The sequence below is a fragment of the Schistocerca gregaria genome, chromosome 1 (genome assembly GCF_023897955.1).
Source record: "Schistocerca gregaria isolate iqSchGreg1 chromosome 1, iqSchGreg1.2, whole genome shotgun sequence".
In the NCBI taxonomy this organism is placed as follows: domain Eukaryota; kingdom Metazoa; phylum Arthropoda; class Insecta; order Orthoptera; family Acrididae; genus Schistocerca; species Schistocerca gregaria.
The window spans coordinates 152,954,780-152,979,401 of NC_064920.1; the positions used below are offsets into that span (position 1 = coordinate 152,954,780).

The window sequence follows — 24,622 nt, forward strand, 5'->3', positions numbered from 1 at the left end:
CCAAAGACCAGTTGGGAGGAAAACAATGAGAGAATTGATGAAGCCATGCTTGTGGACGAATGTCGTTGTCAGAATTCTTAAATGTTTTGAATTTACGTGTAGTAATGAACAGCTTATAGTCAAAATCATCGTGACGGCTAGCCGCACGTCGCTCATTGTTACTTCGTTTCGGCGGTTCCATCTCAAAATCCAATGCTCCTTGCCAATTTCTTTCATAATTTCCGAAGTGTCCTGTGTTATTATTTTGTGGTTGTTCTGTATTTCTATGTCCCTCTTCACGTACTGGAGCGCGAGTGTCCTCAAAAAATATGTAATTCTTGTATTACTTTTGCCAACTGATCTTGTACTTCCCGGATTTCTCTTTTGTACTGTGTATTGATTTGATTTTGATTTTGTTTGAATTTTCTAATTTGTTCATACTCTTCAGTGTCTGTGAAGGCTACAGGTCTTGTGTTATTCAGATCATCATCTACCTTTGTAGATAAGTTAGTGAACTGATCTGAAAGTTCGGCTACTTTATCCGATAGTGAAATGGCTCTGAGCACTATGGGATTTAACATCTATGGTCATCAGATGTACGTAGAACGTAGTAGAACGTAGAACTACTTAAACCTAACTAACCTAAGGACAGCACACAAGACTCAGCCATCCGATAGTGAAATTATTTCCTCTAATTTTTTTTCTGAACCAAGTTTCAGAGTGTCCATTTGTGTTGAAATCGTATCTACTGTGTCCTTTAAGTTTTCCTGAATTTTTGCAAGTCGCGTAACCGAATCGGTAGATGCAACTGAGTCAATTTTAGCTTGCAAGGTGTCGTGATTTTCATGAACAATAGTTTGCAGTTCTTTTATAGCTACTTCGTGATTCTGTAACTCATTTTCATGACCCGAAAAAATAGATTGTAAATGCTCACAAATTTGTGTTTTTACGTCATTACAGACCTTTTGACACTTCGATTCAATGTTATGTAACTCAGTAGTTAAATTTTCACGTGTTTGTTCAAGTGTGATGTCTAACTTCCGAAGATTTTGTTCCATTGTGTCTAACTTTTGAAGATTTTGTCCCATTTGTTTCTGATTTTGTTCAAGCGTTGTGTCTAACTTTTGTAGCCTTTGTCCCATTTGTTGCATTAACTGTAATAACAGTGCACTGGTGTCTGAAACATGTTCCTCAGTGATATTCGGCAGTGCATTTGAACGGGCAATATTCGCATTCTGAAAAGCAGAAAATGTGTCTTGATTTATTTGAGAAAACGGTGAGGACGCAAAACCTGAATCTACAGTATTTGCAAGATTGTGTCCTGTCATTTCGGAATCCTGAGGCGAGCTGTTGCCGACCGATAGATCGATAATGCTTCCCTGTTCACTGATTGTTCCACTGCCTACACCATTATTTGCAGCCCACTCCATTTCCCTAAGCACAATTACCAAATTACTACTTTGAACATTAGTTAATTCATTTCATGGTGGCACTAACACACTGCTTTCGTCTTCACTGTCATTTCTCAGTTTACTTTGGAGCCTAGTATTACGTTTCTCACACGCCATTATTGTCACAATATTTCACACGATAACACAGAAAAGCACAATTTGAAGAGCCAGAATAAGAGAACACATTAACATAGCACTGGAAATAATATCAAGTTAATTGCAAGCGCAGCTGCGAAATACTTGGTGCAAATCTACATGATGTCACAACTGATTTACTGTACAGCAATGGAAGACTACAACTACAAAGGAGATTCTACCTACAATTTCGTGCTAACAATAAACAAAAGCTACACTAATTACACAAACTACAAGAAAAAATCAGAAGATTCCAGTGAGGTATCCTCGGCTAAGGGTCGACATATGAGACGTTCACTTACAAAAATTATACATGACTGTGCTTAAACTGCATCACAATATTTTTTAGCGCAACGCGATCTGACTTTCAATAATCCCTACAAAAGAATGGCCCTGGCTAACATTAACCTATACCTTTCACAAATCACTTACCTCACAAAAATCTTCGTTACTTGAGCTACTGCAATACAGCGAGCGCCAATACTGCCAGCTATATAAAAGATTCAAACTATGGAAGGCACTAACTACTGATAGGCATAGTTAGCAAATGAAAGATTTTAATAGATAACAAACAATGTATTTACCTTACTAGTGTTCAAAAATCATAATATATATATATATAGCAGTTTATGACATCCAGTCTTACAACTTTCAAAACTCCGCCATTTCTTTCCCCACAACTGCGCAACGCTACGCGCTGTTAACTTTCAGCTGCTGCTGCCCAACACTACAATAGCAGACAACAATGCAAACCAGCCACAGACTGCACACAGCACAGCCAGTGATCTTCATACAGAGCGCAACTTGGCGGCGGCGTTACCAATATAAGAACCTAAACAGCCTACTTACAATACGTCCATCACTCCCACATCGACAGTACCTATCCACATCACGGAAGACAACAGATTACCTTTACACTCTCAAGTCAACTATTTCATGACGCCAGAGTGGCCATAATTGGCCGTTTTGTAGCGTCGGTCATAGCCTGGCCAGGGGCATATGCGCTCATAACTCTGAGGCAAGAAAATGGTTCCGCCGGCCGCGGTGGTCTCGCGGTTCTAGGCGCGCAGTCCGGAACCGTTCGACTGCTACGGTCGCAGGTTCGAATCCTGCCTCGGGCATGGATGTGTGTGATGTTCCTAGGTTAGTTAGGTTTAAGTAGTTCTAAGTTCTAGGGGACTAATGACCACAGCAGTTGAGTCCCATAGTGCTCAGAGCCATTTGAACCATTTTGAAAATGGTTCCCAGTGGTACCTGATGCCACAGCAGGTCTAACATGTGCCTGGAGTTCGTCCCTGGGTGATGTTTAGTCGGTCACCGCAGCTCGTATAATGTGTCGATCTTCACATGTTTCAATACTCCGAGGACAAAATGTTTCAAATGGCTCTGAGCACTATGGGACTTAACATCTGTGGTCATCGGTCCCCTAGAACTTAGAACTACTTAAACCTAACTAACCTAAGGACATCACACACATCCATGCCCGAGGGAGCATTCGAACCTGTGACCGACTCCGAGGACATCCACAAGCCAGTGTACAGGTGTGTGAATGTCCCACAGGCCACTGTTGAAAGCAACCACCCACCAAAGATGTGCTGGGCCCCAAGATGTTCAACAATCCGTCGATATGGCCAACCATTTTCCTACAGGGTTCAGTAGGAGCATGTACTCGTCGATGGCGCACGGTTATACTGTAGAACGAATGCTGAGTGAACACAGTTCACAGCACAGCCACGCCTACAGAGTCAAGGTAGCGAGTACACAGACAGAACTCCTGAGCTCCATCTGAACAGCCTGCGAGGTGACTGTGACAAACGGACCACTAAGATTACAACCCCATTTATGCGCATATTATACCCTTGGGCCGCTGAACACAGGCCGTGAGGATGCTGCATTTTTTTCTGGCAGGCTGCTGACCCTGGCAATGACACGAAGTGTAAATAACCAGATACTGTTTCACTTTCTTCGGAAATAAAAACGCTTAGCGAGAGTTAGGTTCAATGTTCTAGTGATCAACAAGTTACACCAATTCCTCTTTTGCTGTTTCCATAAAGATTACATATTTGTACTGTTGATCAGAAAACAGCAATTGTTTTGTTAATGGCACAGACACACTGTTAAGCATTTGTCAGCAGCTTTTCATGGGAAAGAGAAACTGATGATGAGAAGTGCCTATACAACCAGCTCATCACAAGAATTCCACAACAAAATTAGATAGTGTTGCGATTCATTGAACGAAAGTAAGCAACTCGTTGCAGATATCCATCCCACCACATTTCCAGTTCTTCACATGATGTCTTAATCACAGAGGTAATCGTCGTTTATATCCTCACTAGTAATGTCATGAGTAGTTTATCATTTTTTACTCTAGTTATCAGCCAGAGAGTTATATCTGGTTGGAACTTAGTTAATTTTTTTCTTAGTCCTCATTACTCTCTTTAGTATTTAATTGCTTTGTTACTTTAGTAAACCTGCAATAGTGTGTCTGAGTATGTGTACGTTTGTCCTTTAGGAACTGCTTTTCTAAACGTTTTAGATGTAATTAACTGTTTAACACATTCAGTAAACACTCATCACATGACACTTCACTTTCACGACTAGACATCCTATCATCAGATAGACTCGAAAATTTCATGATATAAGTTATCTCTATGTACTTTCTGTACGTTTTTTGTCCTTAAAAATACATACTGTTTGATACTATTATTCCACAGTCTATAAAATCTTTGGTTTCTGGTTTAAAAGAAGGAAGAACGAGTGGGTGTAGAGGACCATCCACACTGAGGTTATTAGAGACGCAGGACAAGCTGGGATTGTGTTAAGGATGGGGAAGGAAATCGGCCGTGCCCTTTCAAAGGAAGCACCCCAGCATTTGCTTGGAGCGGTTTAGGGAAATCGCTAGAACCTAAATCTGTAAGCACGGACGCTGGTTTGAATCGAAGTCCTCCAGAATGCATGTGCTAACCATTGCGGCACTTCATTCGATTGGTTTGCGATTTGTTTTAATAAAAAGAAAATATTACTTTTAAAATGGTTTATTTACATGCAGCGCAAAATAAATACAGTCAGAGATGAGATGGTGCTATGATGATGGGCTGTCTACCAGGCGTAAGACAGGGCAGGGGCGCTGTAGGACAGGTGGGCGACGGCGGGGGCGGCGGAGTAGGCCACTCCCAGCAGACCGTGGGCGGCGACGGCGGGGGCGGCGTAGGCGGCGGCGGGCGCGTAGGCGGCGCGGGCGTAGCCGTAGGCGGGGGCGGCGTAGGCGGCACGGGCGTAGCCGTAGGCGGGGGCGGCCAGGGCGTCGTTGCTGACGCGCACGTCAGACTTGGTGACGCTGGAGTAGGGGGTGTCGATGGTCTTGGAGTAGGTGGACACCTGTCCCAGGTTGCCGTAGCTCCTCAGGATGTTGGAGTGCTGGGAGGTGATGGCCGCGGGGGCGACGGCGTGGGCGCCGTAGGCGGCGTAGGCGGGGGCGCCGTAGGCCACGGCGGGGGCGGCGTAGCCTCCCAGGTAGCCGGCGTTGGCGACGGCCAGGACGGTGGCGAGAACCAAGAACTGTAAGTAAAAGGGACGGGGTTCTTGGTAAAGTGGTACGAGGAAAAATCTTCAGACTGTTCAATAACAATTAGTTACGAAACTAATAAGACCGAAAACGTTAATGGCAAGATATGAGCATTGTTTATTGTAGACAACGTGTCATAGTTTAGAATTGATTAGAGGACAGTCGTCGTAAATAAGAGAGAGAAAATGGTCCTATGAGTGTGTGGCAGTAAAAGTCTCTTGAATTCCTTACCATATTTGCCCCAAAGGGAGACTGGCCTGTCTAAGTTCTGACCAGTTAAAGATTCAGAATCTTTTTCAGCCAAATACTTCCAAAGCAGGTGGGGTAGACGGAGGGGGTTTGCAGTTAAAGTATTTCCCTTAGAACCAAGAGGAACCTCCCGAAACCTTTATCAGAACCGTGGATGGTTGATAAGTTGCTGGAAACATTTTTAGTTCAACTTTGGGACAGAATCTCCCACGAAAAAAATGTACTTGTATGTGTAAATGTATTTGTTTGTGTATCGATTTTATTCTGTACACACACGAAGCTGATGACCTGTTTGGCGTGAAATGAAATGATCATATGACATCAGTGACAATCTGAGGTTGTTCGGACGCCTGTTGCATGTCTTTCTATTTAACCCCACATTGGTGACTTGAAAATGACACTACTTATCTGTAATTGCACCTGAGTCAATGATGTACATTCTGTTTTTGTAGGAGGAGTTGCAGTGAATACAAGACTGGACTCATATTCAAGCAGGGGCATACTTCAAATTCCAGCGCAAGTCATCCAGTTATCAGTCACCCTAAATCTCTTAACCTCCTAATACTTTATTTTTCCATTTTACCTGTTTCTAAAACCTTCGTCTTTAGTGGCATCTAAAGCTCTGTTCCTATAATTGTTTTCAAATTAGAAGATACCGAAGTGGAGCTGATAGTTAGAAACAAATGATCACTGTTCTAGAATGGTTAGTTAAACGGAAAACCTACACTTCCTACGAAGGTCTGGAAACTTATAATATTAGGAGCGACATTTATTCATGAACACAGCTTCGCTACGGAAAAAATAAAAATGAAGCTGAGCTATATCGTATAGGAAAGAATGCTTTCACACCACAGAAGGTACTTGGTGGCGATTAGTAGAGAAGACCGCAGCGGTGTGCTTTAGTCTATGTCCTGTGATGTATCTTGATGATGTATCTTACGTTTTAACTACCTCCAGCCTGTGAATCAGTGCCATGAATCACGCATATGGAATGTAACCGAACGTTAAGCTCACTGCCAGGGCATTTACAAAATGAGGAGAAACGAACAACAGAGTGAGCTTGGAACTATGTAACAATGTAGTCACTCACTGCTTGTAAACTCTTCATAGGTAATAGTCGTAAAGCTACTTTGTTCCTTTTTTAGACAAAGACAACATATTTTTCCAGTAGTCCCTAAGTGTGGTGCACGTATTCTTCCGAAATTACAGCAAGGTGATTTTTCAGCTTTGGTTCAGATATGGCTCTGATTAACATCTAACTACATGGCAAAATTTGTCATTACTGTTCTCACTAAATATTAACACTCGATATAGCTTCAACAGTAGTATGTCTTTTGCTGTGAGAATGGTTCCACAGTTGGGTATGCAGAAGGTGTAGGAATGAGCGGGTAATAAGAAGAAAGAAAGAAAATTAGCAGACTATGAAAAATTACCATACTAAGGTAGGAAATCCTTCTTCCTTCGTTCCTACAGAACGTTATGAATTATTTTTTACTGAATCAGAAAATTTAGTAATATTTTATATAAACTCATCTTTTCCCATAAAACTGTATGGTTTTTAAGAAAGAGGAAGTGGCTGTAGAAGTCCTTAAGATGAGCACGACAATATTGTCTTGTGGGTGTATCGAGTAATGTATGTCAGTAAAACCACTCTGATATTCTCGAATGATGTTAACTCCACCTGCACACTCCATAAATCGTTTTATGGATGGGAGTCTCGTTCCTTAAAACAGGATAAAATAAAGAAACGATCCCATGATAGTTCTGGCTGGACTGACAATTATATCGAAATATTCCCCGCCTAATATAATGAAAAAGTCACAACGAGGCGCTCCAAGGCTACGTTCTCTCTCTACTTTCCTCCTTGACAATGTGCCTGGGAAATGTGCTCTAAAATAGACCCTGCTAAAATGACCTAGTATCAGTGACAGAACAATGAATCATAGTCTTAGCAGAGGTGAACAATTTTTCACAGTGATTCAAAAACAATCCGGGTACCACAACGTGAATAAATCCCTACTGTAGCGAGATGAATGTTGTATAAGTTCCTCAGACGTTCTATGACAGTGTGATCTGAGCAGAAGATCGATCTCAGTTGGCTGACGTTCTTATTACCAGTACACAATGAACGAACTTTTTGATTCTGTAGCTCGTTGGTTTAGTGGGTAAGCATTAGACTACAAATCTAGAGCTGCTGCATTAGATACCCTCTCGGAACTGCGATTTTTGGCTGATTCTTTCCACTTCATCCACATGTGGCAATGATTAGTTCATACGAGAAAAGCCGTTAGCAACATAGTTCCGAGTCTGCCTGTAATTGGCTTGTCCGTTTGGAGGACTGAGGAAGGGAACTGCAATTTGCCTAGTACAGCGCTGTGATGTTCAAAACAACCTAAATCAAATGGCTCTGACCACTATGGGACTTAACTTCTGAGGTCATCAGTCTCCTAGAACTTAGAACTACTTAAACCTAACTAACCTAAGGACACCACACACATCCATGCCCAAGGCAGGGTTCGAACGTGCCATCGCAGCCGTCTCGCGGTTCCAGACCGTAGCGCCTAGAACCGAACTAACTTAGTTGCTGCATAAATTTGAACAAAATTGTCTTTGGGTTCCGAAGTGACTGCATTGTATTCAAGCTGTAGCTGACATATAGGAGTGTGAGCGAAGGACGGATAAAGGTCCATAGTCATCGTCTACGCCAGCTAAGGAAATTGTGTGTGTGTACAGAGCGAGGAAGATTCGTAAATACTTTCAGTACTGACGGACATTTCATGGCACTGAAGCAGCATCACAGTATAAGATATTCCAACGTTTCAGCCATTCTCGCAAATGGCTTTCATCATGGGGACGATGTATAAGATGTATAAAGCATCAACCTGATGATGACCACGTGAAGTAGGGTCCGAAACGCCGGAACAATTTACACTACTGCTTCGTCACACTGCCAGCGTGTGTACTGCCGAGGGCGTGTGGTACTCACTTTGTACATGGTGGCGTCGGCGGAGCGCTGCGTTGCTGGTCTGGTGTGATGGAGAGCTGGTGGGCTGTGTGTGCCTGGAAGGCGGCCGGCCGCCGTTTTATAGGCGCTGCGCCGGCGACCGGACAACGTTCACGCCCCCCGCACCGCGGCGGAGGCGAGCAGCCGGTGGCTGGCGCATTTCCATAGCGCGGCCAGCAGGGACCTCTGTTTTCGCAATCGTGCGGGCGCACTTCTTTTCTTTTTTTACTTTTTTCACCGATATTTTAATATAGTTCCATGATCTGATAACGCACACATATTCTATTTTTTTTTTTTTTTTTTTTTGTTATTGAGAGTCTTAGAAACTAAAGTTTACCTGCTAGTTGTTTACTCATTGATATACTTTTGCGGGACGTGTATTTATGGAACTGTCATTGATTTGTTCGTAATCTATATGGAAAAACTAACCGATGAAGTAAACGCCCTACTAAAACGTGAAATTAGCCTTCATAAACAACAAGTATTAGCACAAAAGTCAGTTCAGCAAAAGCCATACTCCCGAAACACTTAGCACCTGGAATTTAGAAAATTAACTGCAATAACTGCACAAAATTTTATGTAGGACTGATGGGACGAAATTTGACCGTAAGATTCAGAGAACACAAGAGAGAAACAGATAACAACCAACCCACCATTTTTGACACACCTCAAAAATGAAAAATACGAAGTTGACAAAATTCAAAACGCGCTACAAATCCTACACAAAATACCAAAAGTCCAACCACGAATACCTCGGAAGAATGTGAAATATACATACACACTAAGGGCTATCCCCTAGCTACACTAAATGAAAAGACCGATTTCAAGCACACACATTTTATTGAAATTTTGTGTGGGGATAAAGGATAACAAAAATACCAAAGATAACAAATACATCAATAACAGTTCCATAGATACACGACCCACAACAACATAAATATACATAAATATCTTTGAGTAAACACCTAGCTTTCAACCTCGAATTTTTACGCCTGTCAAAATAACAAAATAGATATTATAATATCTACATCTACATCTACATCCATACTCCAGAAGCCACCCGACACTGAGTGGCGGCGGGTACCTTAAGTAACTCTTTCGGTTCTCCCTTCTATTCCAGTCTCGCATTGTTCGTGGAAAGAAAGACTGTCGGTATGACTCTGTGTGGGCTATAATCTCTCTGTTTTTATCCTCATGGTCTCTTCGCGAGATATACGTAGGAGGGAGCAATACAGGGTGAGTCACCTAACGTTACCGCTGGATATATTTCGTAAACCACATCAAATACTGACGAATCGATTCCACAGACCGAACGTGAGGAGAGGGGTTAGTGTAATTGGTTAATACAAACCATAAAAAAATGCACGGCAGTATGTTTTTTAATACAAACCTACGTTTTTTTAAATGGAACCTTGTTAGTTTTGTTAGCACATCTGAACATATAAACAAATAAGTAATCAATGCCGTTTGTTGCACTGTAAAATGTTAATTACATCCGGAGATATTGTAACCTGAAGTTGACGCTTGAGTACCACTCCTCCGCTGTTCGATCGTGTGTATCGGAGAGCACCGAATTACGTAGGGATCCCAAAGGAACGGTGATGGACCTTAGGTACAGAAGAGACTGGAACAGCACTTTACGTCCACATGCTAACACCTTTTTATTGGTCTTTTTCACTGACGCACATGTACATTACCATGAGGGGTGAGGTACACGTACACACGTAGTTTCCGTTTTCAATTACGGAGTGAAATAGAGTGTGTCCCGACATGTCAGGCCAATAGATGTTCAATGTGGTGGCCATCATTTGCTGCACACAACTGCAATCTCTGGCGTAATGAATGTCATACACGCCGCAGTACATCCGGTGTAATGTAGCCGCAGACTGCCACAATACGTTGTTTCATATCCTCCGGGGTTGTAGGAACATCACGGTACACATTCTCCTTTAGCGTACCACAAGTCCAGAGGTGTAAGATCAGGAGAACGGGCTGACCAATTTATGCGTCCTCCACATCCTATGAAACGCCTGTCGAACGTGTACCTCACCACTCATGGTAATGTACATGTGCGTCAGTGAAAAAGACCAATAAAAAGGTGTTAGCATGTGGACATAATGTGCAGGTCCATCACCATTCCCTTTGGATCCCTACGTAATTCGGTGCTCTCCGATACACACGATCGAACAGCGGAGGAGTGGTACTCAAGCGTCAACTTCAGGTTACAATATCTCCGGATGTAATTAACATTTTACAATGCAACAAACGGCACTGATTAAGTATTTGTTTATATGTTCAGATGTGCTAACAAAACTAACAAGGTTCAATTAAAAAAAACGTAGGTTTGTGTTAAAAAACATACTTCCGTGCATTTTTTATGGTTTGTATTAACCAATTACACTAGCCCCTCTCCTCACGTTCGGTCTGTGGAATCGATTCGTCAGTATTTGATGTGGTTTACGAAATATATCCAGCGGTAACGTTAGGTGACTCACCCTGTATACTGCTTGACTCCTCCGTGAAGGTATACTATCGAAACTTCAACAAAAGCCCGCACCGAGCTAATGAGCGTCCCTCTTGCACAGTCTTCCACTGGAGTTTACCTAAGTTTGGAAGGTAGGGGACGAGGTACTCCCAGAAGTAGAGCTGTGAGGATGGGGCGTGAGTCGTGATTGGGTAGCTCAGTTGGCAGAGCACTTGCCCGCGAAAGGCAAAGCTCCCGCGTTCGAGTCTCGGTCCGCCACACAGTTTTAATCTGCTAGGAAGTTTCTTTACCTATCATCTCCGTAACGCTTTCGCGATTACTAAATGATCCTGTAATGAAGCGCGCTGCTTTCAGTTGGATCTTCTCTCTCTCTTCTATCAACCCTATCTGGTACGGATCCCACACCGATGAGTAGTATTCAAGCAGTGGGCGAACAGGTGTACAGTAACCTACTTCCTTTGTATTAGGACTGCATTACCTTAGGATTCTTCCAATGAATCTGAGTCTGGCATCTGCTTTTATGGAATTAACTGCTTCCAGTTGCTGGCCTGCTAGATTGTAGCTAAATGATAAAGGATCTTTCATTCTATGCAGTTGCAGCACATTACACTTGTGTACATTTAGATTCAGTTGGCATTCCCTGCACCATGCGTCTATACGTTGCAGATTCTCCTGCATTTTAGTACAATTTCCCATTGTTACAACCTCTCGATATACTCCAACATCAACCGCAAAAAGCCTCAGTGAACTTCTGATGTGATCCGCAAGGTCATTTATATATATTGTGAATAGCAACGGTCCTACAACACTGCGGTATACCTGAATCACTCTTACTTCGGAAGTCTTCTCTCCACTGAGAATGACATGCTGCGTTCTGTTATCTAGGAACTCTTCAACCCAATCTCACAGTTGGTCTGATATGCTCTTACTTTTGTTGATTAAGCGACTGTGGGGAACTGTATCAAACGCCTTGGGGAAGTCAAGGAACACGGCATCTACCTGGGAACCCGCGACTATTGCCCTCTGACTCCCGTGGACGAATAGCGCGAGCTGGGTTTCACACGATCGTCTTTTTCGAAACACATGCCAATTCCTACAGAGTAATTTCTAGTCTCCAGAAAAGTCATTATACTCAAACATAACACGCACATCTGTTCGACGTCCACTCTTGAAAACAGTGATGACCTGTGCCGTTTTCCAATCTTTTGGAACGAACGTTCTTATAGAGACCTACGGTACACCGGTGAAAGAAGGGGGGCAAGTTCCTTCTCGTACTCTGTGTAAAATCGAACTGGTATCCCATCAGGTCCAGCGACCTTTTCTCTTTTGGCCGATATTAATTGTTCTCTATACCTCTATTTTGATATATACTATATTGCCATCTGTGCGACTATCTAGAGATGGAAGTACAGTACAGTCTTCCTCTGTGAAACACCTTTGGAAAAAGACATTTAGTATTTCTGCCTTTAGTCTTTCATCCTCTGTTTCAGTACCACAGAGTGTCTGGACTTTTTGTTTTGATCCACCTACCGTTTTGATACAAGACCAAAATTTATTAGGATTTTCTGCCAAGTCAGTACATAGAACCTTACTTTCGAATTCGTTGAACGAATCTCTCGTAGCCCTCCTCATACTACATTTCGCCTCGTGTATAGCTTTGTTTGTCTGTAAGGCTTTGACTATGTTTATGTTTGATGTGAAGTTCCTTTTTCATCGGTAGATGTGATGTAATGCAGTAAATGAAGCATGCAAAAAAGGAATACAAACGTCTCAAAAATGAGATCGACAGGAAGTCCAAAAGGGCTAAGCTGGGACGGCTAGAGGACAAACTTAAGGATGTAGAGGCTTTTCTCACTAGGGGTAAGATAGATACTGTCTACAGTAAAATTAAAGAGACCTTCGGGGAAAAGAGAACCACTTGTATGAATATCAAGGGCTCAGAGGGAAACCCAGTTCTATGCAAACAATGGAAAGCAGAAAGGTGGAAGGAGTATATAGAGGGTCTATACAAGGGCGATGTACTTGAGGACAATATTGTGGAAATGGAAGACGATGTAGATGAAGATAAAATGGGTGATATGATACTGCGTGAAGAGTTTGACAGAGCACTGAAAGACCTGAGTCGAAACAAGGCCCCGGGAGTAGACAGCATTCCATTAGAACTACTGTGGCCTTGGGAGAGCCAGTCCTGCCAAAACTCTACCATCTGGTGAGCAAGATGTATGAGAGGCGAAATTCCCTCAGACTTCAAGAAGAATATAATAATTCCAATCCCAAAGAAAATAAGTGTTGACAGATATGAAAATTACCGAACTATCAGTTTAATAAGTCACAGCTGCAAAATACTAACGCGGATTCTTTACAGACGAATGGAAAAACTAGTAGAAGCTGACCTCGGGGAAGATCAGTTTGGATTCCGTAGAAATATTGGAACACGTGAGGCAATACTGACCCTACGACTTATCTTAGAAGCTAGATTAAGGAAAGGCAAGCCTACGTTTCTAGCATTTGTAGACTTATAGAAAGTTTTTGACAATGTTGACTGGAATTCTCTCTTTAAAATACTGAAGGTGTCACGGGTAAAATATAGGGAGCGGAAGGCTATTTAAAATTTGTTTAGAAACCAAGTGGCAGTTATAGGAGTTGAGGGGCGTGGAAGGGATGCAGTGGTTGGCAAGGGAGTGAGACAGGGTTGTAGCCTCTCCCGGATGTTATTCAATTTGTATATTGAGCAAGCAGTGAAGGAAACAAAAGAAAAATTCGGAGTAGGTATTAAAATCCATGGAGAAGAAATAAAAACTTTGATGTTTGCCGATTACATTGTAATTCTGTCAGAGACATCAAAGGACTTGGAAGAGCAGTTGAATGGAATGGACAGTATCTTGAAAGGAGGATATAACTTGAACATCAACAAAAGCAAAACGAGGATAATGGAATGTAGTCGAATTAAGTCGGGTGACGCTGAGGGTATTAGATTAGGAAATGAGACACTTAAAGTAGCAAAGGAGTTTTACTATTTGGGGAGCAAAATAACTGATGATCTTCGAAGTAGAGAGGATATAAGATGTAGACTGGCAATGGAAAGGAAAGCGTTTCTGAAGAATAGAAATTTGTTAACATCGAGTATAGATTTAAGCGTCAGGAAGTCGTTTCTGAAAGTAATTGTATGGAGTGTAGCCATGTATGGAAGTGAAACATGGACGATAAATAGTTTAGACAAGAAGAGAATAGAAGCTTTCGAAATGTGGTGCTGCAGAAGAATGCTGAAGATTAGGTGGGTAGATCACATAACTAATGAGGAGGTATTGAATAGGATTGGGGAGCAGAGGAGTTTGTGGCACAACTTGACTAGAAGAAGGGATCGGTTGGTAGGACATATTCTGAGATATCAAGGGATCACCAATTTAGTATTGGAGGGCAGCGTGGAGGGTAAAAATCGTAGAGGGAGACCAAGAGATAAATACACCAAGCAGATTCAGAAGGATGTAGGTTGCAGTAGGTACTGGGAGATGAAGAAGCTTGCACAGAATAGAGTAGCATGGAGAGCTGCATCAAACCAGTCTCCGGACTGAAGACCACAACAACAGATGTGATGTACATACATAGCCAAATAAATTATTACAATTTCAGGAAAATTGGATCATTTATCCAAGAGAATTTTCACAAATTGAGCAAGGCAATAACGTGTTGTACATATTTGGCTCTTATGGAACCTGTTATTCGGCTTGGAATTGGTTGAGGCATAGCGAGGCAATATCTATATGACTGGTGCGATAGATCATCGAAATCCCGAGCTGGTTGAAAAGGCCCGACCCGTAATGCTCTAAACGTTCTCAATTACGGGGAGATCAGGCGACCATGCTAGTCTTAGGTGCTTGGCAATCACGGAAGAAGTAGTTGAATTATGACCGTATGTGGGCGAGCATTAGCTTGCTGAGACGTAAGTCCAGGATGACTTGCCATGAATGGCAACGAGACGTGGCGTTGAATTTCGTTGACTTACCGCTGTGCTGTAAAGGTGCAGATGAGAGCCAAAGGGCCCCATGGTGGGCGACAATCAGGTTGGTATGCCACTGCTGCCTGTGGCCTCTCCAGACACATCTTCGGATTGAAATCTACTGAAGTAGTCTTCAGTGACGAATTAAGCTTCGATTTCAGCTCCGAAGATCAGCAAAGACGTGTCTGGAGATGCCCCGATCAGCGGTGGAATATCAGCGTGAATGTCACGGGTCACGCGGACAGACCAGCGAGAGGGACGGGCTGTGGTGCCATCACCATCATAACATGACTACTTTGGTTGTCATCCGCGCAACCATTGCAGCAAAGCTGTATGTTGACGGTATTTTATGCTCTGTTTTGTTCCCCTTGATAGCAAGCTATCCTGGACTTACATTTCAGCAAGATAATGCCCGCCCGCACACTGCGGGAGTTTCTACTGCATCTCTTAGTGCTTGCCAAACACTATCTTGGCCGCAGGATCTCTCCCCAACTGAGAACGATTGGCCCATTTACAGCAGCGCCCTCCAACCATCTCCTGATTTTGACTATCTAACGCTCCATTTGGACAGAATTTGCCACGATATCCCTCAAGAGGACATCTAGCAACTCTATCAATTAATGCCAAGTCGAGTAACTGTCGCATAAGGTCCAGGGTGGACCATCGCCTTACTGAGCTTCTTAATTTCTGAAGCTCTTTCTCTTGAATAAATCATCCAATTTTCCTGAAACTGTAATAATTTGTTTGTCTGTACACGTACACCACATCGTCCTGCCCTTTCGGATAATTCTTTCGTGGCGTATCTTTTTTTTAAGCTGAGAGTGTAATATAAACACGCTGCCGCAACTAGATCATTCTTGTAATGTGTACTACAGTTTGTCTATAATGCAGTGAAATGGATCTGTTTTACTTCTGAGCAACCAGAATGACAGTTGTAGGGCTGTGTTCATCTTATCGCAGGTTGCATACTTCCAACAAGGGTAGCTATATAGTATGTCTGTGACGTTCGACACAGATCTACCAGGAGTTTCTAAAGTTAGTGAATTGTCCTTTGATCCCAGTGAGTTAATGGGCAAAATTTGTGGATGAAAATAGAAATTTACTGACAGTGCATTGAAGAGGAATTCTACTTCCAAAAAGAAAGAAAGGCTGCGTTTAAAGAGTGTATTGACAGCACAAAAATTTTCGTGATGAGCAAATGTTCCATTTAGCAGTAGATTACCTTGCTTTGAGAGCACTCATGTAAATGGGGAAAATTACGCAGGGCAGACAAATGTTGCCGTGCCCGAGCTGCACTGTACATAAATGCGTTTCTAGAGCAGAAACATAAACAAACTAAAGGACATAACGTTACATCTGAAGCTATGAAGATCAAATTTGATGCTCCACATTAGTGGATCGAGTGACAGGATGCACGACGTGTTTCGGGATGTCTCCGCTTCGTATCCAAGTCCAACGACACAGAGATTCAGCGTACCCGTGTTTTCACTAAATCGTATACAGCAAATGGCGGAATAGATCCTTTGTGAAGGACACAGTCGATTCATTTCCCGTCCTTCCCAAATCTGAAGCTGTCCTCCAGCTCTAACGACATCAAAAATGGTTCAAATGGCTCTGAGCACTATGGGACTCAACTGCTGTGGTCATTAGTCCCCTAGAACTTAGAACTACTTAAACCTAACTAACCTAAGGACATCACACACATCCATGCCCGAGGCAGGATTCGAACCTGCGACCGTAGCAGTCGCACTGTTCCGGACTGCGGGCCTAGAACCGCGAGACCACCGCGGCCGGCGAATGTGAATGTATCTTCACTAATGACCGATAAGCCTGGACCTGTACATCAATCCCTTTGGAGGCATAAATGCATTCACGAAATAAGATGAGTGTTGAAACTTCCTGGCAGATTAAAACTGTGTGCCGGACCGAGACGCGAACTCGGGACCTTTGCCTCTCGCCGGCAAGTGCCCTACCACTCAGCTACCCAAGCACGAAAGGTAGGAGATGAGGTACTGGCAGAAGTAGAGTTGTGAGGACGGGACGTGAGTCCTGCTTGGGTAACTTAGTGGTAGAGCACATGCCCTTGAAAGGTAAAAGTCCCGAGTTCGAGTCTCGGTCCGGCACACAACTTTAATCTGCTAGGAAGTTTCATATCAGCGCACACTCCGCTGCAGAGTGAAAATCTCATTCTGGAAAGATGAGTATTACAGTTTTTTCTCTTTATACCATCCATTTAGATCTGTTTTTTTAACATTGCTGGTTCTCGTAGTACGCTGAAAAGCCAAAGAAACTGGTACACCTGCCCAGTGTTGTATATGGCACCCGTGAGCACGGAGAATTGTCACAACACGAATTGACATAGACTCGAATAATGTCGCAAGTAGTGCTGGAGGGAACAGATACCATGAATCCTGCAGGGCTGTCTATAAATATGTAAGCATACGAGGTGGTGGAGATCTCTTCTGACCAGCACGTTGCAAGGCATCCCCGATATGCTCAATAATGTTCATGTCTGGGGAGTTTGGTGGCCAGAGGAAGTGTTTAAACTGAAAAGACTGTTCCTGGAGCCACTCTGTAGCAATTCTGGACGGTTTTGGTGTCGAATAGTCCTGCTGGAATTGCACAAGTCGGTCGGAATGCGCAATGGACATGAATGGACCCAGTTAATCGGACAGGATGCTCTCGTACACATCAATTAACGGAGTCGTATCTAGACGTATCAAGGGTCCCATATCACTCCAACTGCACACGTCCCACACCACTACACAGCATTCCAGAGCATGAAGAGTGCCCTTCTGACATGCAAGGTCCATGGATTCATGAGGTTGTCTCCTTAGCCGTACACGTCCATCCGCTCGATATAATTTGAAACGAGTCTCGTCCGACCAGGCAACATGTTTCAAATGAAAATGCATTCGGAATGGACTCTCTTATTTCAGGCTTATAATTTTAGCTGAAACACAGGAAAGAGAATGGAGTCGCCAGTTCTGTTAAACATGATTAGTAGCAAAATGTCGTCAAAGATCCCCGTCATTTTTCTTTATAAGGTCGGATACTATCTCTACCGGCCATTTCCAGCATTTCCGCATCATTCAAAATCTCACTTAATGTGTCGTCACTTCACTAAGAATAACTCGTTATTCCGGGCAGGCACGCAGCTCCTGACGGTGGTGAAGATTTTCGAAACGTCAAGTTCCTGCTGGTAGATGATGCAGTTTAAACATCAAGAAATTTTTAAACTTGCATGTAGCCGCGTAAGACTCCTTTAAATAACAATATTTCTCTCAACGAACATTTAACTTAAGTTGAAATCATTCTACTTCCCTTATTACGCAATGGCACTCATGTCAGTACTTAAGTTTAAATCACATGTGACACAATACGTAAATAAGAGCTGTTGTATACATTTCAGTAAGACGTCGACGATTTATCTTCCTTTTCTAATGTAAAACGTTCTATGCAATAAAACGGTTATCATTCATCAATGTTATTGGTTCCGTGTTATCGTTGAAAAACATATCAGTCTCCTTGCGAACTGAGCTACAGAAAACAGTAGCAGTAAAGGCCAATGTTAGGTAGGAAGCAGCGTGGAGTACTTTCACGACTTATTGGATAGGTTTCCTTCTTTTACACAAGTTTGTAACTTTACTTCGCAAAGTGTGAAAGCTGCATATTAAGAATACGTGTTGAGACTACATCAGAGTGAAATGTGTGAAATTTTAGTGCCTTTTTTAGTCATGGAGGTGTGACCGCGGAGCCTAGCCCTGCCTGTTAGCACCAAGGTGAGATGTGTTTAGTTAGGGAAAACCTACCATCACTCCCACATCGATAGTACCTATTCTCGTCACGGAAGACAACAGAGTACCTTTCCACTCTCCAGTCAATTATATCATGACACCACACTATCCACATTTGGCGGTTTTATGGGTTCGGCCATAGTCTGGCCAGAGGCATATGTGCTCATAACCCTGCTGCAAGAAAATAGTTTCCAATGGTAACTGATGCCACAGCAGGTCTAACATGTGCCTGGATTTCGTTCCTGGGTGATGTTCGGTCGGTCACCGCTGCTCACACAATATGTCGATCTTCACATGTGTCAACACTCCGAGGATGTCCACAACCCGGTGTACAGGTGTGGGAATGTTCCACAGACACCACCAATGTACTGGGCCCAACATTTGCAACAGTCCGTCGATATGGCCATCTATTTTCCTACAGGCCCACAATGCGACTCACTTCAGATGTTCAGCGGGAACATGTACACGTCGGTGGGACATGGTTATGCCGTAGAACGAATGCTGAGTGAACACGGCTCACAGCACAGTCGCAGATACAGAGTCAAGGTAGAGAGTACACAGACTGGTCTCCTGAGCTCCATCTGACAGCCGATGAGGTGACTGTGACAAACAGACCACGAACATTACAACCCCATATATGCGCATATTATACCATTGGGCCGCTGAACACAGTCCGTGAGGATGCTGCATTTTTCTCCGGCAGGCTGCTGACCCTGGCAATGACACGAAGTGTAAATAATCACTTACTGTTACACTTTCCTCGGAAATAAAAGTGCTTAGCGAGAGTTACGTTCAATGTTCTAGTGATAAACAAGTTACAGCAATTCCTCTTTTGCTGTTTCCATAAAGATTACATATTTGTACTGTTGATCAGAAAACAGCAATTGTTTCGTTAATGGCACAGACACACTGTTACGCAATTGCCAGAAGCTTTTCATGGGAAAGAGAAACTGATGATGAGAAGAACCTATATAACCAGCTCATCACGTGAATTTGATAACAAAAATTAGGTAGCGTTGCGATTCATGGAACGAAAGTAAGCAACTCGTTGCAGATATCCATTCCACCACATTTCCAGTTCTTGACATGATGTCTTTATCTCAGAGGTAATTGTCGTTTATATCCTCACTAGTTATGTCCTGAGTAGTTTATCATTGTTTACTCTAGTAATCACCCAGACAATTGTATCTGGTTAGATTTAATTAATTTTTTTCGTAATCCTCATCACTGTTTGCTTTGTTGTTTTAGTAAACCTCCAAAAGAGTGCCTGAGTATTTTTACGTTTGTCCTTTAGGAACTGCCTTCCTAAATTATTTAGATGTAATTAACTGTTTAACACATTCAGAAAACAATCATATCATGACACTTCGCTTTGACAACTAGACACCCTTTAGTCAGATAGACTCAAAATTTCATCGTATTAATTACCTCAGTGTACGTTCTGTACAAACCACTTGTTTGGCGACGCTTCATTGATGTTGCTACGTTTTTTGTCCTTACAAATACATACTGTTTGATGCTATTATTCCACAGCGTATAGAATCTTCGGTTAGTGGTTTAAAAGAAGGAAGGAAGATTGGGTGTAGCGCACCATCCACACCGAGGTCATTAGAAACGCAGCACAAGCTGGAATTGTGTTAAGAATGGGGAAGGAAATCGGCCGTGCTCTTTCAAAGGAACCACCCCAGCATTTGCCTGGAGCGGTTTAGGGAAATCACGAAAGCCTAAATCTCTAAGCATGGACGCTGGTTTCAATCGTCGCCCTCACGAATGCATGTGCTAACCATTGCCACACCTCACTCGATTGGTTTGTGATTTGTTTTAATAAAAAGAGAATATTACTTTTCAAATGGTTTATTTACATGCAGCGCAAAATAAATACAGTCAGAGATGAGATGGTGCTATGATGATGGGCTGTCTACCAGGCGTAAGACAGAGCAGGGGCGCTGTAGGACAGATGGGCGACGGCGGGGGCGGCGGAGTAGGCCACTCCCAGCAGACCGTGGGCGGCGACGGCGGGGGCGGCGTAGGCGGCGGCGGGCGCGTAGGCGGCGCGGGCGTAGCCGTAGGCGGGGGCGGCGTAGGCGGCACGGGCGTAGCCGTAGGCGGGGGCGGCCAGGGCGTCGTTGCTGACGCGCACGTCAGACTTGGTGACGCTGGAGTAGGGGGTGTCGATGGTCTTGGAGTAGGTGGACACCTGTCCCAGGTTGCCGTAGCTCCTCAGGATGTTGGAGTGCTGGGAGGTGATGGCCGCGGGGGCGACGGCGTGGGCGCCGTAGGCGGCGTAGGCGGGGGCGCCGTAGGCCACGGCGGGGGCGGCGTAGCCTCCCAGGTAGCCGGCGTTGGCGACGGCCAGGACGGTGGCGAGAACGAGGAACTGTAAACAAAAGGGACGGGGTTCTTGGTAAAGTGGTACGAGGAAAAATCTTCAGTCTATTCAATAAGAAATAGTTACAAAACTAATAAGACCCAAAATTTTAATGGCAGGAAGTGAGCATTCTAGACATCGTTTCATAGTTTAGAATTGATTAGCGGACAGTCGTAGTAAATAAGAGAGAGGAAATGCTCCTATGAGTATGTGGTAGTAAATATCTCTCGAACTCCTTACAATGTTTACCCTAAAGGGAGACTTGGCTGCCCAAATTCTGCCCATTTGTAGATTCAGAACCTTCTTCAGCCAAATGCCAGTAAAGCTGGTGAGGTAGAGGGAGGGGGTTTGCAGTTAAAGTATATCCCTTAGAACCAAGGGGAAATAAAATGTTCATATGGCATCACTGACAATCTGAGGTTGTTCGGCCGCCTGTTGCAAGTCTTTGTATTTGACCCCACATTGGCGACTTGCAAACGACACTACTTATCTGTATTTGACTGAAGTACATTATGTTCTCATAGGAGGAGTTGAACTGAATACAAGACTGGAGTCATTCAGGGGCATACTTCAAATTCCAGCCCTGTCATCCAGGTTTGTCAGTCACCATAAATCTCTTAACCTCCTAATACTTTATTATTCCATTTTCCCTAACACTCTGTTTCTGTAACCTTCCTTAGTGACATCTAAATCTCAGTTCCTATATGTGTTTTCAAATTAGAAATCGAAGTGGAGCGGATATTTAGAAATAAATTATCACTGATCTATTGTTGTTAGTTAAATCGACAATCTATACTTTCTATGAACGTCTGGCACATTATAATGTTAGGAGCGGCATTTATTCATGAACACCGCTTGGCTATGGAAAAAAAAGTAAAAATGAAGCTGAGCTCTATCGTTTAGGAAAGAATGCTTTCACACCGCAGAAGGTACTTGCTGTCAATATTTTACTGGCTGAAAATTGGATTCATAGTGAAGACTGCAGCGGTGTATTCTAGGCTATGTCATGTACGTCATGATGTATCTTCCGTTTCAACTACCTCCAGCCTGTGAACAAGTGCCATGCATCACTGATATGGAATCTTAACGAACGTTAAGCTGACAGCTTTTCGCACATCAGGAAGATTCTATTTCACTTGTGAGATGGTTCAAGTGCATTTATAAAATGAGGAGAAATGAACAACAGAGTGAGCTTGAAATTATGTAAGAATGTTGTCACTCTCTGCATGTAAACTCTTCATAGGCAATAGTCTTACAGCTACTTTGTTCCTTTTTTTAGACAAAGACAACATATTTTCCCAGTAGTCACCTAAAGTGTAGTGCAGGTTCAAATGGTTCAAATGGCTCTGAGCACTATGGGACTTAACATCTGAGATCATCAGTCCCCTAGAACTTAGAACTACTTAAACCTAACTAACCTAAGGATATCACACACATGCATGCCCGAGGCAGGATTCGCACCTGCGACCTTAGCAGTCGCGCAGTTGCGGACTGAAGCGCCTAGAACCACTCGGCCACAACTGCCGGCGAGTGCAGGTATTCTTCCGCAATTACAGCAAGGTGATTTTCCAGCTTTGGTTCAGATATGACCCTCTGGAACACCAAACTACATTGCGAAAGTTTTCATTACTGTTTTCACCAAACATATAGCTTCAGGAGTAGAATGTCTTTTACTGCGAGAATAGGTACGCAGTTGGGTAGGCAGGCGTAGTAATGAGGGGGTAATACGAAGAATGGAAGAAAATTAGCAGACAATGAACTAAAGTAACGAAGAAGGTATGAAATTCTTCTTCCTTCGTTCCTACAGACGGTTATAAATTTTTTGTACTGAATCTGAAAATTTAGTAATATTTTATGTAGAATCGTCAATTCCCATAAAAACTGATGGATTGTGAGAAAAAGGAAGAGGCTGTAGAATCCCTTAAGATGAGCACCAAATCTTTCCATGTTGTCTGGTGAGTATATCGAGTGATATATCTCCGTAAAACCCACTGTGATACTCTCGAATGTTGTTAACTCCACCTGCACACTCCATATATCGATTTATGGATGGGAGAGTCTCATCTCATAATCAAAGGAGAAAATAAAGACACGATCCCTTGATAGTTCGTGCTGGACTGACAATCACCTCGAAATATTCACCACCGAATATAATGAAAAACATACCAAGCCGCTATGTTCTGCCTCTACTTCCCTTCTTGAGGAAGAGCAAGGGAAATGTGCTCTAAAGTAGACCCTGCTAAAATGATCTAGTGTCAGTGCTAAAACAATGAACTATGGTCTTAGCAGAGGCGACAATGCGGGTATCCACAACGTGAATAAATCCCTACTGTAGCGAGATGAATGTTGTATAAGATCCTCGGACGTTCTGTGGCACTGTGATGTGAGCAGAAGATGAATCTCAGTTGATTGACGTTCCTATTACCAAACAAAATGAACGAATGTTATGATTCTGTAGCTCGTTGGTTTAGTAGGTAAGCATTAGTTTACGAATCTAGTTCTCCTGCGTTAGAGACCCTCTGGGAACTGCGATCTTTGCTGATTCTTTCCGCTTCACCCACCTGTGGCAATGATTAGTTCATATGAGAAATGCCGTTATCAACATAGTTCCGAGTGTGCCTGTAATTGGCTTGACCGTTTGGAGGCCTGAGGAAAGGAACTGCACCTTGGCTAGTACAGCGCTGTGATGTTCAAAACAACTAACTTAGTTGTCGCATAAGTTTGAACAAAATTGTTTTTGGTTTGCGAATGGACTGCATGGTACTCAAGCTGTACCTGAAACATAATATTGTGAGCGGAGGACGGATAAAGGGCCTCAGTCATCGTCGACGCCAGCTAAGGAAATTGTGTGTGTGTGTACAGAGCGAGGGAGATTCGTAAATATTTTCAGTACTGACGGACATTTCATGGCAATGAAGCTGAATCACAGGATAAGATATTTCAACGTTTCAGCCATTCTCGCAAATGGCCTTCGTCATGGGGACGACATATAAAGCATCATCCTGATGATGGCCACGTGAAGTAGGGTCCGAAACGCCGGAACAGTTTACACTAGTGCTTCGTCACACTGCCAGCGCGTGTACTGCCGAGGGCGTGTGGTACTCACTTTGTACATGGTGGCGTCGGCGGAGCGCTGCGTTGCTGGTCTGGTGTGATGGAGAGCTGGTGGGCTGTGTGTGCCTGGAAGGCGGCCGGCCGCCGTTTTATAGGCGCTGCGCCGGTGGCCGGACAACGTTCACGCCCCCCGCACCGCAGCGGCGGCGAGCAGCCGGTGGCTGGCGCATTTCCATAGCGCGGCCAGCGGGGACCTCTGTTTTCGCAACAGCGCGGGCGCGCGCATTGTCTCAGGGGACAGACCGGGAGGTGCGCGCATTCCGAGCAACTTGTCTGCAGGTGCAACCTTGTCAAGAGCGAGGCTCAAACTTCCCGCCCAACTCGGGCAGAATTAGCTCTTTGTGCAGAATGGTCTCGGCATCTGCATCTACAGGATGTTTCACAATTCATGTTACACACTTCTAGAGGATGTAGAGGGGACTTGGTCGATGAAAATTTCTTAGGAACCCATGTCCGGAAACGTCATCCTACGGCTTCA

The 24,622-nt window shown here is 43.5% G+C and overlaps 1 protein-coding gene across 3 annotated transcripts; it reads right to left on the reverse strand.

Moving 5' to 3' along the window:
- Positions 1-4,584: 4,584 nt before the first annotated feature.
- Positions 4,585-24,264, reverse strand: LOC126335099 (cuticle protein 67-like). Of its 3 annotated transcripts, none has more exons than XM_049998038.1 (2): positions 24,137-24,264; positions 4,585-5,123 (listed from the first exon to the last, which is right to left on the reverse strand). In XM_049998038.1, the coding sequence occupies exons 1-2, from the start codon at positions 24,143-24,145 to the stop codon at positions 4,665-4,667; spliced, it is 468 nt and encodes a 155-aa protein (XP_049853995.1). In that variant the 5' UTR covers positions 24,146-24,264; the 3' UTR covers positions 4,585-4,664. The 3 variants fall into 3 exon arrangements, with proteins under 3 accessions (XP_049853995.1, XP_049854003.1, XP_049853985.1); XM_049998046.1 differs by lacking the exon at positions 24,137-24,264 and adding an exon at positions 8,366-8,440; XM_049998028.1 differs by lacking the exon at positions 4,585-5,123 and adding an exon at positions 20,501-21,039 and having other exon boundaries at positions 24,137-24,241.
- Positions 24,265-24,622: the final 358 nt, after the last annotated feature.